The 22,790-nt window shown below is 41.9% G+C and overlaps 2 protein-coding genes across 8 annotated transcripts in view; one reads left to right on the forward strand and one right to left on the reverse strand.

The window, feature by feature from the left end:
* LOC306832636 (hyccin 2) overlaps positions 1–15,736 on the reverse strand; it is a 40,487-nt gene extending 24,751 nt beyond the window's left edge. For 3 of the 5 annotated variants that reach the window (XM_079357471.1, XM_079357468.1, XM_079357467.1), the window contains exons 1-2: positions 15,600–15,736; positions 3,153–3,237 (exon numbers count right to left, since the gene is read on the reverse strand). The gene's annotated coding sequence lies outside the window, so the exon portion shown is untranslated. Of the gene's footprint in view, positions 1–3,152; positions 3,238–3,757; positions 3,913–8,419; positions 8,540–15,599 lie in introns of all 5 variants that reach the window. The other 2 variants (XM_079357470.1, XM_079357469.1) reach the window with 2 other exon arrangements.
* Positions 14,991–20,708, forward strand: cflarb (CASP8 and FADD-like apoptosis regulator b). 3 transcript variants are annotated; one of them, XM_079357472.1, is made up of 10 exons: positions 14,991–15,581; positions 16,759–17,062; positions 17,316–17,421; positions 17,563–17,698; positions 18,226–18,275; positions 18,367–18,436; positions 19,155–19,201; positions 19,312–19,390; positions 19,962–20,445; positions 20,538–20,708. In XM_079357472.1, exons 1-10 carry the CDS (start codon positions 15,563–15,565, stop codon positions 20,665–20,667), a joined length of 1,425 nt encoding a protein of 474 aa, XP_079213598.1. In that variant the 5' UTR covers positions 14,991–15,562; the 3' UTR covers positions 20,668–20,708. The 3 variants fall into 3 exon arrangements, with proteins under 3 accessions (XP_079213598.1, XP_079213600.1, XP_079213599.1); XM_079357474.1 differs by lacking the exon at positions 14,991–15,581 and adding an exon at positions 15,727–15,817; XM_079357473.1 differs by lacking the exon at positions 14,991–15,581 and adding an exon at positions 16,236–16,660.
* Positions 20,709–22,790: the final 2,082 nt, after the last annotated feature.

Consider the following 22,790-nt stretch of genomic DNA (forward strand, 5'->3'; position numbering starts at 1 on the left):
CTGGGAAATCTTAATTTTCAGGTGTAATTGTGATTTTTGATTTTATTGCACGCATGCCAGCGAAGAAAGAAATATAGTTTTCTCTTTATAATGAAAGTTTACCTCACACACACACAAACACACACACACACACACACACACACACAGCTACATCTGCGTCACAGTGTGTGAGCGGTTCACTGCCCACTTCGTGCTCCTCCCTTTGCGCTCGCACAGCACGAGGCATGTGACAGAAAAGTGATGTAAATAAACTCCATGCAGCGGTATCTGGGTCAGTGTCCCTGCTTCACTTTTTTTTACACATCAAAGCAAACAGAAGTGAGAAGGCTGCGATTAAACACGGACAGTTCTTCAGAGAAGAGAGAAGTTCAGCCGCAGAGAACAGGATGGATTGGAGAGTAAAAAGCTGTGTCGGCACAAAGCTGTGAATGTGCAAATGCATATATGTCAGATTTAATGCTAACTCTGCCTAAATGTCCCCCCCCCCAGAACATTTTTATGTGAGTCACAAACGGGGCATGAATCAGCACAGCTTTAACACTCAAGCCAACAGTAAGCCTGAGTGGCGACACACACACACACCTTTGTTTACTCTCTGTTAGTGTCATTACAGGACAGGAAGTTTGCACAAACTCACTGTCAGTCCTCTTTGACTTTCTGTAGAAAGATAAGAAATCTTTACTTTATTAACTTTACTGGCAAAATAGTTACAAAACAAATGATTTGTACTGTTTATTTAGTGTTTAACACTTTAGTATGTACGCATTATCTAGAATTAAAACGTGACAGAGCTAAATAAATAAATCAGAGACAGCATCCTGCGCAGTTCATCATCTCTAAACGCCCTGACGCACCGAGCAGAGGACAAAGAACGAGCGGCCATGAAGGCCGCCTGTGGCGTCGCCTCACGCCGCCTTCTGACTAGGCCAAAAAGTTGCACTAGTACGCAGCGCAACTACCACGTATGTCCTGCGTATGTGTGAGTCAGAGTCGGTAGTCCGCTGTTATGATGCGAGAACATTGTCACATGGCTGTCGCGTACTACTCGTATTCCAGAGTATGAAGCTGCACACTAAATCAAGAATAATGTCTGGTTGAAAAAAAGTTGAGAATAGCGGCCCTGGGGTCTTTTAGTGGGAAAAGAATTGAAGAGGTGGAATCAACAAATAAGGAGATAACGGGGTGATAGCACTGATAATACAGCGGCATGCTCAAGCGGCTGGCAGGAAATTAATAAACCTCCAAACAGCCAAACAGAGAGAGTCCTCTAAACGATGGCGATCCAAACAGCCAATCAGAGAGAGTCCTCTAAACGACGGCGATTCAACATGTAGCGACGTAGGCGGATACGCGGCAAAACATGGGGCGAGGGGTAGACGATGTCACGCCTTTAAGTCCCGTCACATTTCTATGTCGGTGTTTGACTTGTCTGGTCCAGGTGAGATGCTGTTTGTCTCAGGTTTGTCTTTGTTGCTTCCTTTATTGTGGTCGCTTTGCTCTCCTCCTGTACGTTGTTTCTTAATGCACTGTACAGCACACTGATCAGCTCCTGCTGTTTTCATGTGCTTTCTAAAGAATCTCTTTTTTTTTTCTTCTCGAGGTTGCTGTCTTAAATCAAAGCGCGCACGGCTCTGTGAGTGTAGCTCGGACGAGTTACAGGAGAGACTTGGAGGAGCAGGACGCGGATGTGTTGTGTAGGTTGCAGAGACAGAGGTCACGGCTCCGAGCAGATGACAATCTGAAGCGGTCTCATCTTTTTTTGTGCGAGCGCTCTCCTTTAATCCGAGTGTGTGAAAGCGAAAGGCTCCATTTAGTTAGCTTGTTCAGCTCTTCATGAAAGGCTGACTCATTCACTTCCTCTGGCTTGTCAAACTGTCAAAGACTCGCTGAAGTGAAATTCTCCATCGGTCGGGCAGGCTTATCAGTTACCATGGGAACTGCAGCCGAGTGACTTCCAGGCAATGGCAAATATTCAGCGACGAGAAACGACCGATTTTGTAACAACAACGTACATCTGTGTTGATGGGGGGCCTTTATGTCATGTGTCTCTGAACCACACAGTCCAGCGCCCAATCAGGCCAACGTTTTCCATTTCAAAACATCGAGACATTTTTTAAAATGTCTGATATCAGTTTACAAAACACTCCATAAGTCAAATATCACTGATTTAAAAAAAACCTCCCATTTCCTTTTTACTCTCAAAGTTTACCAAAGGAAATGATTCATTATGTCAAATGTCTTCAACAATTAAAGGACAAAGACAATCTATGAATCTATATTTACACTGGATAAAGTACACAAGTACAAATGTATATAAACAGGAATAAGTTTGCATCATCAATGTTCCAAATGTTTGAAAAGCAGGAAGGTAAATCTATCGCTGGGATCTGCCTCAGTGTGAAGAGAAACAAGTCTTTATAAAAGGTTGATAAAAGAACCGCAAAGCCAGTGCCGCGTGGGGTTGAAGCTGGCTAAGATGCAGGTCATCTTGGGGAAAAAAACAAAAAACAAAAAAAAAAACGTCTCACACCCTCCCCCCCAAGAAGACACCACAGGAAGTTGTTTCTTCTGGGGGCCACGGGAGCCTGCAGCTCAAAGTCCAGTTCATTTGACTAATGTGAGCGCTCCGCTCTGCACGTTACACTTCCTTGGCACGCTTGGAAGAGGTGTGCGTCGGCACGGTACGGATCACGCATCAGCACACGAGCACTGGCATGAAACATGGGAAAGCCTTCCGTGATCCCTCGAAGCCTCAGAGTGTTCTGGCTGTATCTGACTGACGCCACAAAGTCTGCAGAGATGTAGTCCCTTATCTGTGTTGTTCTTCGATGTGCGTCCTTTTTTATTTTTTGGAGTCTGCACGCACGAGTCATGATTATGTAAAGCCATACATGTGTTGTATTACGACCTTATGTACAAGAGGTCACTGTGCCCATGTATGGTTCAAGCAAGCCAGCGGAGGAATTAGAGGGGGGGGGTCAATAGTGTGTCAGGCACTCAGTGTGGCCCGGGACTTGTCACACTCTTTACAGCTCCATAGTAGAATATTTATTTTCACCTGCCGTCTGATGCTACAGATTCTCACTTCACAATGACACGAGCATGAATGAAATACAAACTACGAGTCAGTTCGAGAGGGACGCTGTACTTACCTCAGTGTCCCAGAACTCAGATCTCCACTGGGAGAGGCAAATGTTTCTCCACAGTGTCACACATCTGTCAATCACAGAGGGTCACCTGAGCAAAAAAAAAAAAGAGAAGAAGAAGAGATCCATCAAACACAGTATCACAGAAAAAAAACACCGTAACCTACATGAAACTTTTGAAAAACTGGATTCCTGTTCAGTTTGGACAAAACTATCTACCGACTCTACATATAAGTAAACCGGCCAATAATATCCATCTATTCTACATATAAGAGTCAATGTGTAACTAATGATCACACACACGCACGCACGCGCGAAGCTCCACTGAGTTTGTACTGTACGTCGACATTAAGTCAACAAATGATCCAAAGCAGCTGATAACATGAAGACTAGGACATCAACAGATGGTTACTACAGCCGATTAAAAAGTATCACTATAATATCATTCAGTATTTTTGCATACAAACCAGTAACAATTTTGCTGCGTAAAATAAAAACATAAAAAAACCCCCCTATGAATCACATTTCTATAGCAGATGGCTAAAGGAGTTGATTTTCAAGTTTCCTATTGTTGCATAGCAACAATCAGCGGGCCATCGTGTTGTCCTTGCCTGCTAAAAAAGCATCTTGAGCATCCACACCCGTAACATGGACTGTGTTTGGCAGATGGAAAGGAGGCTGGAGAAGACGCGGAGAAGCAGACAAAGGCCCATGGCTGAGTCTTCTATCTGATGTCAAGTGTTTCCAAACACAGCTTCGTGGTTATCTGAAGGACTCGTATGTTAGCAACTCATCACAGTCAGATGAGTCGAGGAAATTACCATACCCAATCCCCATGTGTCTGGAATGATGCGTGTATGCCCCTCTCCATCTATCTGAAGCTGTAAAAGACGCTTTTCATTTCCCTTTAACCAGATACAAAGGAAGCTCATTTTGTCTGACTCGTGAAAGCTGAGTGTAACAGGGCCTCCAGGTTCAGTGAACGCAGCACAGGGAGGGAGAACGGATGACTCAAACTAAAGCTGCGACATAAACCTATTACAAAGTCTCAGACTGAATTACACACCTTAAAGATTTGATACAAAAACACGTGACCTCTGAAGTAAAGGTCATTCAATGTGATTGATTTTCCATTATAAAGTTCTTTATAAAGTTGATGAATCATAACTGTATCGTACATAAGTTAGCAAGGGGGCCCACACTGTTGAGCTTTTTATCTCCTCTAAATCTCTGCTTGTATAAAAAAAAAAAGCCACTGAGGAAAATGTCCCCAAATCGATGAGCAGCGCTGTTTACCGATGCTTTGATTGGATCCGTGTAAAACAGGAGTTTGAAGTGTGAGGCAACCAAAAAAAACAATTACCGGTATTCAATTATTGGAATTGATATATTAACAATATATTGATGTTGCAATTTTAATAAGCTATAAGAGGACAGAAACTTTAGAGGTTCGCCAGTTCAATTCCTGTGCAGTGCAGTGCAATACAACCCCCCCCCCCAAGATTAGAGTACACTGTAAAAACAGACCAATTATCAAGTACAAAAACTACAAAGAGAGAAATTACAACTAATTCCTCCTTCTTTGCAGTGCATCATTAGCTGAAGCTGTGTTGTACTGAAATGGAGTCATTTCCCCCTATCCCCCCCCCCCCCACGATTTCTGTTGTTGTCTGGTAACAACAATGTTCTGCAGTCAGCCGTCACTGTTTGCTAAATATACACCTAATGAGGCCTGGCGAACGACAATAAGCTCGTTTACCTTCAAGCGCTGCTCATTGTCCTGCAGCGAGGCTCACAACAGCGTACAAGAGCACCAGCCCATCCTGTTTACGACACTTCAAACCCCCAAAAACCCACAATGACATCACTCAGCGCGCTGTTTAACGGCTCCACATGGTTGAAGAAAAGCCAACAAGCACCTTTACATTTTAACACAGAGGCCCTTGGTATGATCAAGACGAAAGGGGCGTAAACATTAAAGCTGAAGAGTCCCAACAACTTTGACTCAGAGCTACAAGAGTCAACAGCTCTTTGAAGACTTGTCTCTACGATGTGGGTTTTTTTCTCTCATCTTTCGTACAGCCTAGACTTTACAAAGCACAGGGAACCAAATCTGACGCCCTTTGAACACAGATGGGTGCTTTCACACTTGCAAAAAACCGAATGAAATTCACGCGTGAGCGTAAAGAGGGGATTTTTCTGCCTCCATCTCACAGACTAAATGTTCTGTGTGAAGTCGGGCTGAGCTGATGTGAAAACACAGCAGGTTATATTCAGGAGGATTTACCATGAGCGAGCAGGACGGGGTGGTGAAGTTTATATCCTGCGACATGGTGCACAAGCATCGACTGTTATGCACGTATTGGTACAATCTCCATGCAGGCAATGGAGCCGCTTCCTGATGTTTTCTCGTCTCTTTCTCCAGTATGTTCTTCTCCACTCTAAATGATTTAAACCACAGGTGGCGTTGATTTAAAGGTGACTATTAAAATTATAGCGTCGTTTACCGACTCTGTGCTTGTTCCACAACATTCCCATCACTCTCTTTACATCACGATTTCACTCGGTTAAGCCTGAGCTACCTCGTGTGCGACTCGACTCTGCCTCGGAGCCTCTGCCACAGAACAGGGTGCTGTAACATGTGCTCCAGTACGGCCTTGAACAGTTGGCCACTAAATGATTGCCCGGCTAAGGGTCATCATTTGTAAGGTCGCAAAAAGGTTGGACAACTTACATTATGGGGAACATGCAGGGTGGTTAACCCCTCCGACAGATTAGGAGATTTTTCACTGAGAGAACTTTGACCTGATGGAAGCACACGAGGAAAAGTCAGAGGATCCATATTTAATATCTGGGTGGAGATCAGTCTAAGTCTGAACTAATTGATTTCAAAAAAAAAAATCAATCACACTCCCGACTGTTTGTCTGACCAGCACTGTTGACCGTCTAAATTGGTGACAAAATAAATAAATATTTTAAACCTTTACACCACCACTGATTAGTATGTCAAATAATAAAGGGGGACATGGGGCAGTACTGATATGGATGGACTGCCACAAGTCAAATTAGAGCCTAGAACCTCAGCAGCAGCTTCAGCATCCTATTTGTAAAATAAATCCCCTCTGAACAATCACTCCAATCAGTGCTGAAATCTTATATCTTATGTGTGTGTGTGTGTTAATGTGTGTTAATGTGTGTGTGTGTGTGTGTGTGTGTGTGTGTGTGTGTGTGTGTGTGTGTGTGTGTGTGTGTGTGTGTGTGTGTGTGTGTGTGTGTGTGTGTGTGTGTGTGTGTGTGTGTGTGTGACGACTTCACCTGTCCTCTCCGCCAGCGGTCAGGAAATAGACGCCTGACGACAGCTGCAGCATGCTAATGGACGCGCTGTGCAACTCCACAAACAAACACTACAAGCATGCTAATCAAGTCAGCTCTACGACACACACTGTGCTAATCCCACTCTGCCACTCTGTTTACTCTGTGTGTGTGTGTGTCTGTGTGTGCGCGCATTACTGTCAGCTTAACAAACCTGTTCACCCGTAGTTAGGGATTGACTGAACTCATCAGGTGGCAGTCTTAAATACAGCTGCTGTTTATTCCGATAAAAGGAAATGTTTCTCTCATCTGTCCCATTGGTTTCAGTTTTTTAAATGCAGTAGCAAATGGCTAACAATGCTCATCGTTCATGACAGAGCGATGAATCACTCAGGTGTCCAGGACTCAGTGACTCATTAAAGGAGTGTAAACAAACATAAGGTTAGAGATCTGAAACGTGTAGAGAGGAGAAGCTGCAGCCTGGGATGGACTGACAGAGTCACTGTGTGTAAATCATCAGCTACAGTTTATACCACTTCATTTTGTGGAGAAAAAAAAATTCCCTTATTGGCAGGTGTTTGGTTTTATTTTCTGAATGAACCACTGTTGAGCAGCGGTAGAGAACTCCCCTGGAATTTAAAAAAAAAAAAAAAGTAACGGAACAACCCGACACAATCGACACTGGAGTCTCTAAGTCAAACGTTTTTAGCAGAGCTGAACTTTCAGAGTTATTTTATGTCTCGCAAATCAACTTCAAGTGTTACAAAGTTTCTGCAAGTGTGTCTTTCACCAGGCAGGGAAAAGTTAGGGCAATAATATTCCACATCTGTATTTCTTCTGTAGCACGACATGCAGCATATACAAACATACCGGGTGGTTAGATATCCATTCAGACTTGTAACCTCTCCAGAGAGATTTCTTATCGGCACAAACGGCACCACATCCGATCACATAACATGAGCTTTCTTTATCTGTCTCTTATGTAGTCAATTTGTTGTTATAAAATATGTCAATCCTAAAAAATGGGCGAACAAACAGAGAACTTACCAACCGAAATTATTTCCAAAGTCCGGAGCTCACTGAGAGCATGGATTTGTTCATCTTTAGACAGCGAACACATTTACAAAACATGCACGGTCAGTGAAAAGGGGGAGACAGAGATTTTTTTTATTTTTCCTCCCCGAGCCTTTGGAGGTTCAATGCAACACAACAAAACTCCTGCTTGAAGAACTTTCTTCTGCGTCTCCATCATCTCGACAGCTGAGCGTCGTGCAGGGAGGCTTTTCATCAAAAACGTAGCGGGGCCAACAGAGAGCTTGAACTGAAGTCGGGCAAGCCTTCAGTTTAGACGCGACACAAACGGTGCACTTGAATCTGTGCGTCAAAGGGTGATGAAGTCACCTGATGAGCAACAGACGAGCACACGGTAAATAAAAATGACGTCAGTGCAGCTTGTTCTTAATGCAAAGACAAAACAGGAGCAAGTGAATCGCCATCACTTACAATTCACTCTTCCACAGTATGAGTGAATCAAATTGTGATTTTTGATTTGATTTTCCAAAGTAATTATTTGCGATGCACGCGCTTTCATGATTTCTATTTATCTTCAGAATATAAATCTCTAGAAAAACATCAGGTGGGAAGCCTCCCTTTTGTCCTGTGATGGTAACATGTGAGTTTAAAATCTGTCAACAGAATCAAAGTAAAGGCAGGTGACCTCCTTAAGCTGCATCAACAAATGAAGGAAGTCAAAGTGCCGTGGAAGAGGGAGACGAGAGGTCAACGATCTTTGTGGGTCTGTCTCGACTTCGTCTCTCTGCCCTGAATGAGCACAGTGCCAGGTTTCAACAGTCCAACACCGGGGGATTTTTCAAGGTCAGTTTAGCTCAGTCAGCCATGAATTATTAAGCTAGAGAGAGAGAGAGCGAGAGAGAGAGCGAGAGAGAGAGAGCGCTCCATGCCTGTTCCGTTTGAGCCCTAGTCCCTCTTCTTTTTAAGATGGTCCACTGTGACAGGCGTGATATCCAGTTATTCATGGTGGTTATTCATTGATCCTTTGTTTTGGACATTTTGTCTCTCCTCTGCGATGGAAGGTCGAATCACGTAAGACCGAAAAACAAAGGAGGGAGGGGAGAGTCTTGTTTAAGGATACTAAATGCACGCAAGATAACAGCAAAAAAACCACAAAAAAAACCATGAACTTCAACAGTGTGAAATTGTCTGACAACACTTAAAAAACTGAAGTTAAAAATGAATGCAAGGGCAGATTCTTTGCTCTTTAAGTTGACATGTTGATACAACTCATTCACCTCAGGTTTTCAGGAATCTCTGCTCATTTCTTAACGGATGTTTCCCGTCGACTGATTTGCACATACAGCAATAAAAATGCTTCATAAGCACCGAGCTAACATGCGCGCGGGCTAATTTTGTCTGCTGCCTCCCAATTTATCCCTTCGGATACATTAAATATGTCGGTCTCAAGGGAATCTCACTCATCCTCTTTGGTTCATGTGTGTTTGCAGGTGGCACAGACTTTATCCAGACACTTTCCCCCAGGTGGAGGGATTAACTCTAATTCCTCACCACGGTGAACGAGTCGTCTGTAATCTTCATCCCTGTGACCTCTCTGGATGGTTCAAAGAAGCAGACACTCGCCGGTGTCGCACGCCCTCGGTGAAGGAATACACTTGTGTTTATTTATAGAACATGCAAAAGGACACCTATTTCTTTGAATTCCACGCCGAATGATGACCGTACGCGTTTGAGGAAGTAGGCCCACAGTTGCACACCTGTGAGATGCCAGCTGGCAGAAAGGACGTTTGGTGAGTAAAGGTCAAAATAAGGCAGGAAGCTGAGCTGAGATTCAGCATGTCCCTGCCTCTGGAACACGTGGAGTGGACATATCCGCACAAAAAAAAAAAACCCAACAGGTAATAATAACGGAGCTAAAAATAGAGACGTAGGTGCACAGAATAGAAAGAGAGAGAGAGAGAGATTCAAAGACTGGCTTCTTGTTCTCCCTCATCCTCTCCTCCTCTCTCATAGGCCAGGCACGGGGAACTGAGGCGTACGCACATCCAGGGCTAAATTTAGATCTGCTGCAGCTGCAGGGCCAGACGTGTTGGGATGGGCCTGTGTTGCAACTCACAGTACACACACAAACATGCACACGTGCGCATACACACACACACACACACACACACACACACACACACACGCAGGCACGGTTCCACCAATTCGACAAGGTGGTGCCACTGCACACCACGGCCCAGGTGAGAGCCAACAGCGTCCCGCGCACTTCCTCCCAGATCAAACATACATGCTCTCAATGCAAATGTTGTGTGTGTTCGCATCTACATACAGGATGAACAAACACAAACACAGGCTGTATCCAGGCAGCCCTACAGAAAGTGCCCTGTAATAACCTCAGCGACACATAACAGCAACAGCAGGAAGGAGAAAAACGACTCAAGCTGATCAGACATGTCGAGCATGGAGAGTAGAGTTTGTGATCCCGTCAGTAACAATGGGTTGTTTGGTAAAAAGAGAGCACTTTCTGTGGACTAAACATGGGATGCTTGTAGTGGCATGACAAGGCATTTCAAATTGAATCCAGTTGAAAAAAAAAAAAAAAAAATCACATTTCCATATTTCATCTTCTTAAATTATTCTTAGAAGTCCCTCAAACAAGTCTTTGAAGTTTCCTACCAAAAATCCACTCGGAGCCTGGATTAAATCAGGCCTATAAACCCCTTCATATCAGCTTTGCGTACTGAAAAATAATAATAAAAAAAAGCTACAACATGGCTACGTGCCATATCCAAATGCTCTGGCCGATAATTTCTATTCTCCAGATGTAATAAAACATGTTTAATACCACAACATCCTGATTTTACCCGTTTCATAAAGAAAGCTTTTAATGATGATTTCCAGACAGAACAATAAAACGTGATGTTTGTCATTCATCCTGGTAATGTGTGATAAAGCTGCTGTGATACATTGATTCACTGAGTCGGCTACATGTTCACCAGTAGCGTGTGCTTTTTTTTTTTTTTTTTTTGACTGGCTGACCATTTCCTGTGACCGTCCATTTCAACTGGCACTCATTTTGTCATGGTCTGTCGAGACACGATCGCAACTCGTTGAGCAAGATAAACTGCAACAGTCGCACAGTTTGCATTTGATTTTTTTTAGATCTGTGTAAAGACTGACGTAGAAATACCCCTATGCATCCACAAGTCCAATCAAAAAAATCTCATCCTGGGTTGCTTTAACAGTCAAATGTATCCCACAGCGATTACTGGCTGTAGAAATGTAAATAAAGGCACTTCAAGTCTGCATGACGTGCGTATCATTGTATCAGTTATGTACCAGGTGGCAGTGCTAACAGCCAGGCTTTAACAACTGCATACCACAATACCCCAGAGGTTATTCAACTCTGCTCCTCAAAGGGTAACAATCAGAAGCTTCACAAACACAAGTCCATGCAGCAGAGCCGGGCGACTCACGTCTACGAGCCATGAGACAGAGCTTCTTTTTTTTCTGTTCAATTAAAGCTTATGCAGTTGAAAGTTCACGGTCAGTTCAGACCACAGACACATGACCGGCTCATTCCACAGTATCGAACACAGCCGCTGACGGTGTGTGTGTGTGTGTGTGTGTGCAGAACTTTACTGCAGAGAAACGGAGGAAAACTCTTCACTGCCATATAAGCTGCTCAGCGCTCTAACAATGGACCACCTTGAGCTGTGTGTGACATGCCAAGACCACCTCACAGCCCGCAGACGCCGAGGCCTAAGCCTGCATGACCAGAGGATCAACATGGTGGAAAACAGAGGAGAGGGGGTGTTAAGAGACCATGACTTCAGATGACGGGGGGGGGGGGGGGGGCAAATTTGCCGACTACCAGGAAAAATCAAAGCAGAGAGCTTGGCCTCTCTCTACTTCCTCCCACCCAAGAGTCTCATAATAGCCATTAAATCAATCCTTTTTTTTTTTCTTCTGCAGAATGAAAATTCCTGAAATGAAAACAATAATGTGGGCCCATTTTTGGCTCCGTATTTCCCACTGCAGCAGAGTACTAAATATTAGACGGGTTGGACATTAGCAGAGAGCTACCAAAGATAATAAGCATGAAGCCTTTGCCAGACTTTGGCTCGTCATGAAGCACTCAGTCACTAAGTATTTTTAGAACCTAGACCACCTCAAATTAACCAAAACAATGTGCTTACATAAAGCAAGCTGTTCATTCTCTTTGGACTGAGTTCTCATATATATGATCAGACATGTTGCAGACTTTTCATTTGAAGTTTATTCAGTTCCCTTTTCTCACAGATGGTCGGACTTAAATGTAAGGAGACACATCCATCACAGCTTGAAGCCACCATTGTCTTCCCACGTCTTCCTTCATATCACAAAAACAACAACAAATAACTGGCAATAACAGAAAGGCTCCTGGAATCAACCAGGTCTGGCACCTGTTCAACTTCAGATGGGCGCCGAGTCGTGACCGGAAAGCCGAGCAGGAGAGCGCAGAGCTGATGTACAGGGAGGTAAAACCCAGCAGAGAACATTAGCTCTGAAAGGATGAGGACCAATCTGTGCTAAAACAAACTGCACTGCCTTATTAACACAGAGCTGGTCTTTTTTTTTTTAAATGAAGCACTACCATCTGATGTCCAACTGTGTGAACGCTCAGGTGCAGTTCAGTCTCAAATGAGATGTTACCGGAGGAGCAGCAGGCCATGCTTGTGTTAACTTACAGTCTGAAATAACGACATGACTCGTGACTTCCCCTGAATATCAAACAGGAAGCCTAATGCAAAATGAAAGTTAACTACTGTACTGGTAGTTTGAGTTTTTGCTGATGAAATGTAATATCCTGATGTGTGCGTGTGTGTATGCAAACAGGGGGGAGCTTCAATCTGCTTGTCTGGAAAAAAAATAAATAATAATAATTCACATAAATCCTACTTCTGTAAAAATTTCACACGTTTTTTTTTTTTTTGTAGGTTAAAATCAGAAGAGATACCAAAACTGATCTAATTTCCTCTGCAGCAGCTCAGCTTTGTAGGATACTTCCCCTTGTTTTCCCCCCAGCCTCCTTACATGTGATTGTAGCTCTATGAAAAATAAATAATATGAAAAATAAAATAATGAGTATAATAACATATAACAACGCTGATCAAGCTCTAGATGTTTAACTGTGACACCGGCGTTCATTAGAGTTTTGTCAGAATGGGGAATGCCTTTGTGACGTTCGACTTCTCTAACCCCTCTTTGTCCTCTGGGACAGGACGTCAGGGTGCTCATTGATCCAGCAAAAAACTGTCAAACATTCACAGGCATATCACATGCGAACATCAGCTGCAGGATGTTCTGATGCATGTATGTCTTCACTGGAATATGTACATGTTGCCATACTTATTCAAAATAATATGCTAATCAAAAGTTCAAGTTTTACCATTGTGCAAAGTCGAATTCATTCTCCCGTATGGAGAGGTCATTGAGTTACCCGTCTGATACGTCATTATAGGAACGACCTCCTGAAGTGAGAATTCCAACCTGGAAACTCGGAATCCAACATGGCTGCTAACTAAGTGCGTCAACAGGTTTGGGTGGACGTATGTCATGTCAGTACATCACCTTTCACTGTGGAGCCCAATTAAAAAAAGACAGCAGTGAAACATCAGTCAACTTCCTGACATGCCTTCTGCAGAATAAAACCGTAATCTAAGGATATGTGTCCTCCGATTCCTAAACCTTATTAAAAAATCAGCTGTCAGAGCGTTTGATTCATCTACAAACAACAGAGTACACACACATTATGCTGCTCCACCTCTTTGGAGTCCCCAGAGGAACAGTATGAACCCTTGTTTGGCTGACAGAGAGACAAGCCTCTGAGCAGTGGGGGGGGGGCCTGAGAGACATACTGTACATCATAAAGACAGCCAACATGCAGACAGAACTCATACCTGGCAGTGTAGTGAGTCAGCAGCACCACAGCTCTCTCTGCATGCCAACCACATATCCAGCTGATTCTAAGCTGCTCTAGAAATCACTACAAAAAAAAAAAAAAAAAGAGGCTCCACTGGTGACTTGTAAGTACATCAATATCCAATATTAATACTGAGGACCTCAAATAACAACGACAAACAGAAAACGACATCATCAAATAAAGCAGATCTGAATAACCAAAGTCTCCAGGGCAGAACTGTTAGGTTTCCTGTTTGCTTGTCTCCAAAAAAAAACAAACATGGCCATTCAGACTTTCTCAACTGACACAGAAGAAAGTGCAGGGGGGGAGGGGAGAGGGGGGGCTGTCTGCCTCTGTGATCCTCTGGCTCAGTGGGAGCAAGTACAGTGGAAAATAGTCCCCACTGCTAATCCATGGCAGGCTAATTACAGCTCTGATCCCCGAGGCGTGTGCATCAGCTCAGGTGGGAGGGAGGCAACACACTATGGAGCTCGATACAGTTACGGTTACATTTGTTTAGGATCAGAGAAGTCTCAATGAGCTCATATCTGCCGCTGCCGTGCGCCAAACCCTCACTGATGACGTGCGTAACTGCTGGTTGAATCTCATTCCTGCACAAATCATGACAGAGTTGACTTGAGCTTCGACTGAATCTCCTTGGAGAAGGTTATTAGTCCCTGTAACTTCAGTTCAGTGTAATCACACTCTACAATACGATCCACCACATTTCGCTGTTCGCCGTAGACCTTGGGCTGCATATGCTGCAATTTATACCACCAAGGAATAAAAATAACAAAATTAACCTCCTGAAGACAGAGACACAGATTAAGTGGGTTAAATGGAGTTCCTGTCTAAAATAGGCCATAGCTCTGATGATAGCCCAGTCCCAAAACACGATGGCAGACACTGAGCAAAGGAGAGGAGAGAGAGAGAGAGATGGATGATGACTGAGGATGAGCAGCAGATGGTGAGGAATTATCTGGAACTTTAGCTCTACATCTTTGCCCATTGGTGCCATTATTTGAAGGGTAGTATACTTATCATGACAAATATAGCTCCAAGCAGCTAGAAATTATTAACTAGGCATACATGAAGCTGAGCTAAGAGTGATGTTCAGTGAGGTTGGAAGGATTAATTGTGGGTTGTTGGTATAAATAGCACTGAATTTCCTCAAATTGTGTAAATCACAGTTTCTTTAAAAGAATTAGGGGAAGATTGCCAACCAAATGGATGCAGGTGCAAGCAGGGTGGGGGTTGAAAGCAATTCAAACAGATGACATGTTTCTAGATGAAAATGGGTATTCAATGTGCACTATTTTACACTATACTTACTATGGTAACTTTTAAATAGACATATCCTAAGTGTTTGTACATGACGCCGTCATCTGTACAAACCTATGCACATACATGTGTAGTGGTTGTAGTAAGCAAAAATGAGAGATGAAGTAAATAAGATTTTTTTTAAACAAAGCTTACTTAATAGAATCCGAACCAACGCTACTTAAACCTTTAAACTTTAACCTTTTAAAGATGTAATATGAACCTAGAGATTATTTGGCCAGTTGTCATGCCTTGAAGGATGCAAAATGTGCACTTCCGCTTTTTTATCTCCAAAATAAAAGTGTTTTTGAACAAACTGAACAACTTGAAGGAACAAGCGGCTGCGTTTTGGGAGAATTCGACTTTAAATACTTGTGTAAATAGTGCACATACATTTCAGTACGTAATATGCAGTGTCTAACGACGACCAATGTCCAGCCCAATGTGCTGTCATACCTTCTACCTGACCGAGCTAACGTGTTGTTTGACTGCAGCTGTTAGCCATTCAGTTAACTAGCTAACGTCTGTTCATACGTTGCCACGACAGCCTGAACCTGCACGTCAACGTTAGCCGCCGTAGCTTGCTGTTAGCGTGCCTGCAGCTGTCGGACATCCTCATCACAATTGATCTACTCCCAGTCGTGATCAGGCCGAAACGGTGAAGACGCCTCGAGCAAACACTGAAGCTCTGTGGTCCCTAGCTAAGGACACTTAACACCTGAATTGGCCCTCACCGCGGGTTTAACTTGCATCAACACAACGCTGCTGATGATGTTCAACTCACCAGGCTGCTGCGACTACCTGGAACATGTTGTATCAGCCACAAGGTGATTATAAATACTCACCTCCACAGAAGATGGTTATGGAAATAACACTTGACTTTATCGGGGAAGCTGTGAGGTATTCACCCCGGAGTGGTCACCCCGGTCTTGTACCTTTCCTACAGACGGTCCCTCTGTCCTCAAGCTGCACCTCTGTCTGTGTGATCTCCCCACACTGCAATGGTGCTGAACGGTGGAGCAGGCGATTGGCTCGTGGTGTAAACGGAACTCAGTGCGCTTTGGTAAGCACATAGCTCAGGCGACCTGCAGGGGGAGCAGCGTGATACATTCAAGGCTGTCGGATAATTCAGCTTCATCATTTGAGCCCACGTATTAGTTGATCCACACAAGAAAAAAGGTTTCACTGTATAGCCTAGATTAAGGTTGTGTAAAAAGACAGTACACGTATATACCAAGCAAGTACTTGTTAATTTCAAAAATGGAATATTACGAAAAATATAAATAAATGCAAAGGGTTAAGCAAATATAAATGTCAGAAGAAAATTAGAAAAAGTATTTTTTATACTACCCCCCATGCACCCCACAAACATTATCACAAAATACATTTGCATTTATTAACACCTTTTAAAAATCAACAGATAGAGCAGAGATATGGATTATATTTATCATTGATACGTTTATGTTTAATATTATATTCACTTCATTCATGAAAATGTATTATTTAAAAAAAATGCTAATACCTGTTATTCAAATTATTTATCAATGGTTCATAAATGCTTATGGATAGCTAATAAACTATAAAAGCAATGACCGGGCGCCTTTAAAAACATTTGGACTTTTGCAGATGTCTGACGCGTTGGGGTTCAACTTTCACTTTCACTTTAGATATCGCAGCCCTTTGGTGTGCACTTCTATAAAACTTCAAAGAATTTGCGTATTATTACGTGAAGATTCCGTCATCAAGGGTGCAGACCCTTAATTTTAGCTGAAGCAGTCACGAAGTAACTTTCAGTTTTAGTTACATAGGAATTTCCCTTGTCGTGTTTTTTACGTGCGTCATTGTTCCTGCTTTGTGTCATGGACTTCTCTGTTTAGGGACTATTTCTGCTTTACAAGGCTTACAGGTAGGTCATTTCATTAATAATCTCAGTCACCGATACATTTTGTTCTACACGGTGTTCTTTTGTTAATTAATACATAATTGTGTTTTCTCCTCGCATAGCAATGTCCATGTCTGTTCAAGAGCAACATCAGCTTCGGGCGATTAATCTGATCGCAGAGTCTCTGAGCAGCTGTGAATGTAGGAGACTTCTGTACCTGTGTGGAAGTCTGGACACGGATCATAGTGTGACATGTGTGAAGGAGATGCTGAAGTCCAAAGTGCTTCGACAAGAGAGAGGTCACCTACTTCTGAAAGAGCTGATGTGGCGGCTGAGACGTTTTGATATCCTGAAGAAGGTGTGTCAAACCAGCAGGGATGAGGTGGAAAGGACTCTATTTAACAGGCAATGTCTGCCACGGTTCAGGTAAGACTCGTCATAATTCTAGTTACTGAGCATGCTTGTGTGAGGACAAGAAAAAAACGAGGGGAACTCCGAACTAGAAACTTGTTAATTTTGTGTAAATAAAACTAAAAATAAAACCATGTAAATACAATGTTGTATATGAAAAAAATCTTGAAAATAAAAGTGAAAATCATTTGTGAGCTAAAACATTTTATTTTTTGGATAATAATAACAACAACAATAATAATAATAATGGTTCCCCCTCTATCTACAGAGTATTGATGGCTAACATAAGTGAAGATATGACCAACGAGGATCTGAAAAGTGTGAAATTCTTGTTAAGCAGTACAATACCACGTGAAAACTTGGAAAAGGCAAAGGTATAGTTTGGTTTTGGTTTTACTTACTGAATATTTCGTGTGTGAATGTGTGGGACGGGAGTTTTGGTCACCTGACACACATTCTTTTCTAAAACTAGCTTACTGAAAATCCTACTTCCCCAATTCTTTTCTCTGTGACAGAATTTCCTTGACATCATTATTGAACTGGAAAAGCTGGATAAGGTTTCACCTGAGAGAGTGGACTTCGTAGAGGAATGTTTAAGGAACATCAGTAGGGTGGACCTGGCGAAAAAAGTGATCAAGTACAAGACTTCAGGTGAGAGTGTTAACTTCTTAATACTTCATTTAAGAAAAGGTTTTATCAATCTCAAACAAAGAATGTGAAAAAGTCATTTATTGAGCTTTGAAATAAAAAAAACCCAGTTATGACGAAAGGATATATAGGCTACAGCTCTACACAAGATCAAAAGCAGAGTAGGAAATGAATGACATTTTTAGACAGTATGTGTCAAAATGTGTCATTGTGGTTTATGAGGCAACCACCTTCATAGGCTGCTGGCAGTAACACATACGAAACTTTCCTGTTTACATATTTTTAAAGTGACCATGACCAATAGGGTACTTTGGATGTTTCAGACTACTGTATATCAACCATGGGGAAAGAAACCAACTTAATTTTATTTTCTGTAACATTTATCAAGCATATATTAATCATTGATACCTGAAACCTTTTTCCAATTATTAGACATATATATTTTTCCTTGTATTTTGAGTTTAGAAACACACAAAAACTGTGATTAGTGCATATTAAGATGTACAGCTTTTGTTTTTCTGTGACAACAGTGACATCTCCTGAGCAACAATCACCTCAGCATCAGCTGTTCAGCTCTCCCGTGAGTACTATATGGAATAAAAGTTAACACCTACTGTATGTTCTATGGTGTATACCCTCCCTTATATTTTTGAAAAACATGTTTTCCTTAGGTTCCAGTTACCATGCCGTACAGTTCCTATTTTCCATGCCATTCAAGACAAGGACAGGTCATCAATCGAGGTAAGACATGCTGTATTAGCTTATTTAGTAAAGGGTTGCATATTTTGAGAATATTCCAAATTGAAATGGGAATATTGGAAGTTTATGGGTATTAGCTGGGGAAAAACAAAATCACATTTGAAGAAACTACTGTCATGATAATATGCTATACACTGTAGAACGTTACTTATAGATGTTGGAGGCATATTTTACACTGCTGAATGCTGTAGTTCATACAAAGAGACTCTGCTGCCAAATATTGTGAAGCTTTTTCCTCCACACATCAATAAACAATGAAAATGAGCAACAGTTATAGTCATACGTTGGCCTCATACCTGATGCCTGCCTCTGCCTCAGAGTATCTCATCATTACACTGACTATGCCTGTGCATGTTTGTTCGTGGGCATGTGCGCTTGCAGTAGCAGCAGAGACATGTTGGAGGAGAGGGCACAGCACAGATCTCGTATCTCCTGGCCTGAAAAAAAACCCTGCGTTTTTAACCAATCATATCTGTTCAGCAGGCCAAGCTATGTGCAAAAGGAAATTATTTCATTTTTTTAAAAGACCACTTCCTCTATATAAGTTCTCAAGCTCTTTTTTCTTCTGTGTGACCGTGCTTGCTGAAGTGAAAAGCACATTTTATTTAACCTGGACCTCCTTAAAAACTGTTGGAAAGGCCCAGTTCACTATCTGTTTGACATTTGATTGTTAAATAACTGTTTTACTTTTTGTTCTCAGCTCCAGAAAACATACGTGTGACTGAATACAGAGTGCAGAGCTGTCAGGTAGGGGTTCCCTTTACCCTCACGGTTACTACACTTTTTCCTTCCTGTAAATATCATTGCTTTAAATGAGTGAATTGCATTAATTCTTTGTGTTTTCCTTTGTATGACAGAGTCAACTTGACAGGTACAAATTGGATGCTAATCCCAGAGGAGTTTGTGTCATCATAGACTGCGTTGGAAATGATGGAGGTGAGACGCTTACAGAGAAAAAAAAAAGTTTTCAGATTTATTATTGAGTGAAAGCAGCATAACCAGTCTAAACAGGACATGTTTAATGTAAACTCCTGTCAGAAAAATAAACAAGAAGTTCATATACTATATATTAGATCAAATAAGCAGTTTTCCTCTTGCAGCAGGTGGTGTATATGTCCTGAACCTGTGGCTGTGGTGATCCAATCTTCTTTTTTTTTAGACGCCTTTAGAAAAAGAGTGTTTGTACTGCCTTTCTGACTACCTCTCTGATGTTCAAGGACTGGGAGGGGTGCCAGTGATCTGGATTCTGTTTTAGGAAGTGAGATCATTTTGACCACTGGTTTTCAAATCTAGAGTTTACATAGTCTAATAGTTTTTTGTAGCGCTTACTAGCTTGAGCTAATGGAAACCAAGTGAAAGTAGAATTAAACGTTTTTGTTTTTAGACTGTTGAAAAGAAAATCAATCTGAAAACATGATTGACCTGCAGGTTTAAAATACTTTGTCATTACACAATAAGTACTGTTATTAGGCTAAAATCTAAATCTCATTTAATCTTCCTCCCTCAGAAATGTTGGAACATACATTCAAGGCTCTTCACTTCAAGGTCTTCCTGCACAAGTGGCTGAGTGTGGACGACACTCTTGCAGTTCTGAGACAAAGACAGAACCTTGAAGGAGACTGCTTTGTCTGTTGCATCATTAGCCGAGGTACAGACAGCCATATGCTGGGTACAGACTCTTATGTTGCAGGTCTTGGTCTGGACAGCATCAGACTTCTGTTCACTGCAGAATCATGCCCCATGCTGGCTGGAAAGCCCAAACTCTTCTTCATCCAGAGGTACAGCGTTCAGGAGTTTCAGCCCTGTGCCGGGACGCAGCACCGGGATGAGGATTTGGAGACAGATGGGTTATCCAGATGTGATGTCATCCCTTCAGCTGCAGATGTGTTCTGGAGTCACTGCTCAACAGATGAGCGGCAGCTGGAGCAGGGACAGCATCGCTCTGTTTACCTGAAGGCCCTGACAGATGCTTTAAACAAAGGCAGGAAGAGGTAATGATATTTCAGTTTTTGCTATATATTTTCCAAACGAGTTTCAGATGATAAAATCTAGAATCACACTAATCTCTTATTGTCATCTGCAGGAAAACAAATCTTGTTGATGTTCACACTGAAGTGAATGGATGCATCTATGAGCACAACAAGAGGAACCCCAGAGAAACATACCATTTGGAACTGAAACACACCCTACGCAAAGATCTCTACCTGCAATAGAGGGTTCATCATTATCACTTTCATTAAACTCTTCACACTGACAGCTACTTATTTTATTTCATAGCACATTTCTTGCCATAGAAGAACATTTTATTATGTATACACTGACACCTAGTGGTTGAAACTAGAAAACACTTGGGGCCAGATTTACTAAGATCTCAATTAAAGAGTACTAAATTGCGTGTTCACCGCAAAAGTTTGCACGTTTGGCTTGTGGGCGTTTTGCGGGTGATTTATGACGTCAGGTGCAAACCTTGTGGAGGCGGTAGCATTTCTGTCAGGTTTTTGCGCGTTCTACTGGTTTACGTCACAGAGAGTTTGGACGGAAAGCTGGACGACTGCAGGCGCAAAATAGATATTAGTTAGAGGCAAATGAACGTCCAGTATTTTCAAGTAATAGCATATAAATGTGAATATAACAAAAGGAAAAAGGGGCTTATAAGAAAACCTTTTTAAATTAAACACGGTCCTCTCTGGCACTGGTGCGCAGTGTGTGTGTGCCACTCGTGCCATCGTTGCGCACCAGAAGCTGGTCAGCGCTGTGTCTGATCGGACATAAATCTCATGGCAACAGGTACTGAAGTTTGGGGTACAAGCATGGTGAGCGTCCCACAGCGCAGCAGCAGGGGAGGGGGCTGTAGAGTGAAGAGACGAGCGCGCTCTCCTCTTAACTGCAGCCTGCAGTGCATAACACTGGGCTCTTGGATTAGCGCGTTCCTTTCAAAGGTGTTAAATTCAGACACCGTCACAACCACCGCAATTTTTGACTGGCTTGGTAAATCACATTGCGTGTACTAACTTAACTTCATTGCATGTTCTCCTCCCAGTATTTTGCGCACTTGGGCAGAAACGCCACGTTTTGCATATTCATTAAGGCAAACGTACTAAATGAACAGTACGTGTTGTTTTGTTCATATGAAAGACGCAATCCTCACTGCACGCTGTTAGTAGACCAGATAGCACATTTTTTGCTGGTGGTATCAAGTTTGCACACGTTTTAATACACGCAAACCTTTAGTAAATCTGGCCCTTAGATTGTAATTGGTTTTTATATTTAATTAATTTTATCTTTTGATTTTGGATTTAGGAAGACATACCCAGTTTGTTTTTTATTATCAACAACTTGCTTTTCATAGTGCAGCTAAAACAGGTATGAGCAGGCAATTTTATTTATTAATATGAAAGTAATCTATCTATCTATCTATCTATCTATGAAGGACCTTTACACTTGTAATATAACGTTTTTTTGTTCTGCTCAGATGACTCCATCTTCTAGTTTATTTTTTTTGTGTGTAAAATCATTTTTCTTTTAGAAGACTGTAATATACATGAAGTTACTCTTATTAAAAATGTCTACATCTGTATACCTGCAAGTTTACACTATGGTATCTTTGCTACAATATGTACGATGTGTAACATGAAGTTTAATTATATAATTATGAAGTATATTTCAATACATTTTACTACATTTAAAATGTGAATATCTTATGGTCCAAAAGGAACTGGACTTGGTTGAAAACTAACAGTCCAATTATGTTTAGCTCAAGCTTTAATTTTACCATGACCTGGATGAGTGAGAACAGACATCATGCAATACATCTATTATGTTTTATCTTGATATGAAGATTTACTATTAACTCTGTGTGTATTTTGTTTGTTTTGTATTTGATGTTGCTCATTCCTCTGTTCTACTCCTCTGTAGGACTAGTGAATGGATTCCTCCATTTTGATTTAAAAACAAATGTTATACACTTGTTTAAGACTTACACATAGACTTCATCAAAATGTGTCCGCTACTTTAACTGGAGCTTTGTCACATGCCACTCTGCTGTTCATCTCCCTCCACTGGCTCCCAGTTTAAGACTCAGCTGCTCACTTACAAAACAGACCATCCAGGTCTATATCTCCTCTGCTTGCTCACTACACTGCTAATGAAAGGTTTCTGATCCGACCTTCCCAACAAGGCCCCAAGTCTCTAACCAGACTTTTCTCTTTTGTTATCCCCCGGTGGTGAAACAAACTAGTAACTATCAAACTTAATTTGATCTGTAGAGTCACTTTGCACCTTAAATACAACTAACTCATGAACACCTATACACACCTAATGATATTCATGATGATGT

This window comes from Symphodus melops (genome assembly GCF_947650265.1).
Source record: "Symphodus melops genome assembly, chromosome: 12".
NCBI lineage: Eukaryota > Metazoa > Chordata > Actinopteri > Labriformes > Labridae > Symphodus > Symphodus melops.

Bases quoted from the DNA above. Each gene is read 5' to 3' on its own strand.
- cflarb (XM_079357472.1), top strand. The intron at 17,699-18,225 runs GTGAGAGTGTTA...CTGTGACAACAG, and splicing joins GATCAAGTACAAGACTTCAG to TGACATCTCCTGAGCAACAA. The intron at 18,276-18,366 runs GTGAGTACTATA...TGTTTTCCTTAG, and splicing joins ATCAGCTGTTCAGCTCTCCC to GTTCCAGTTACCATGCCGTA.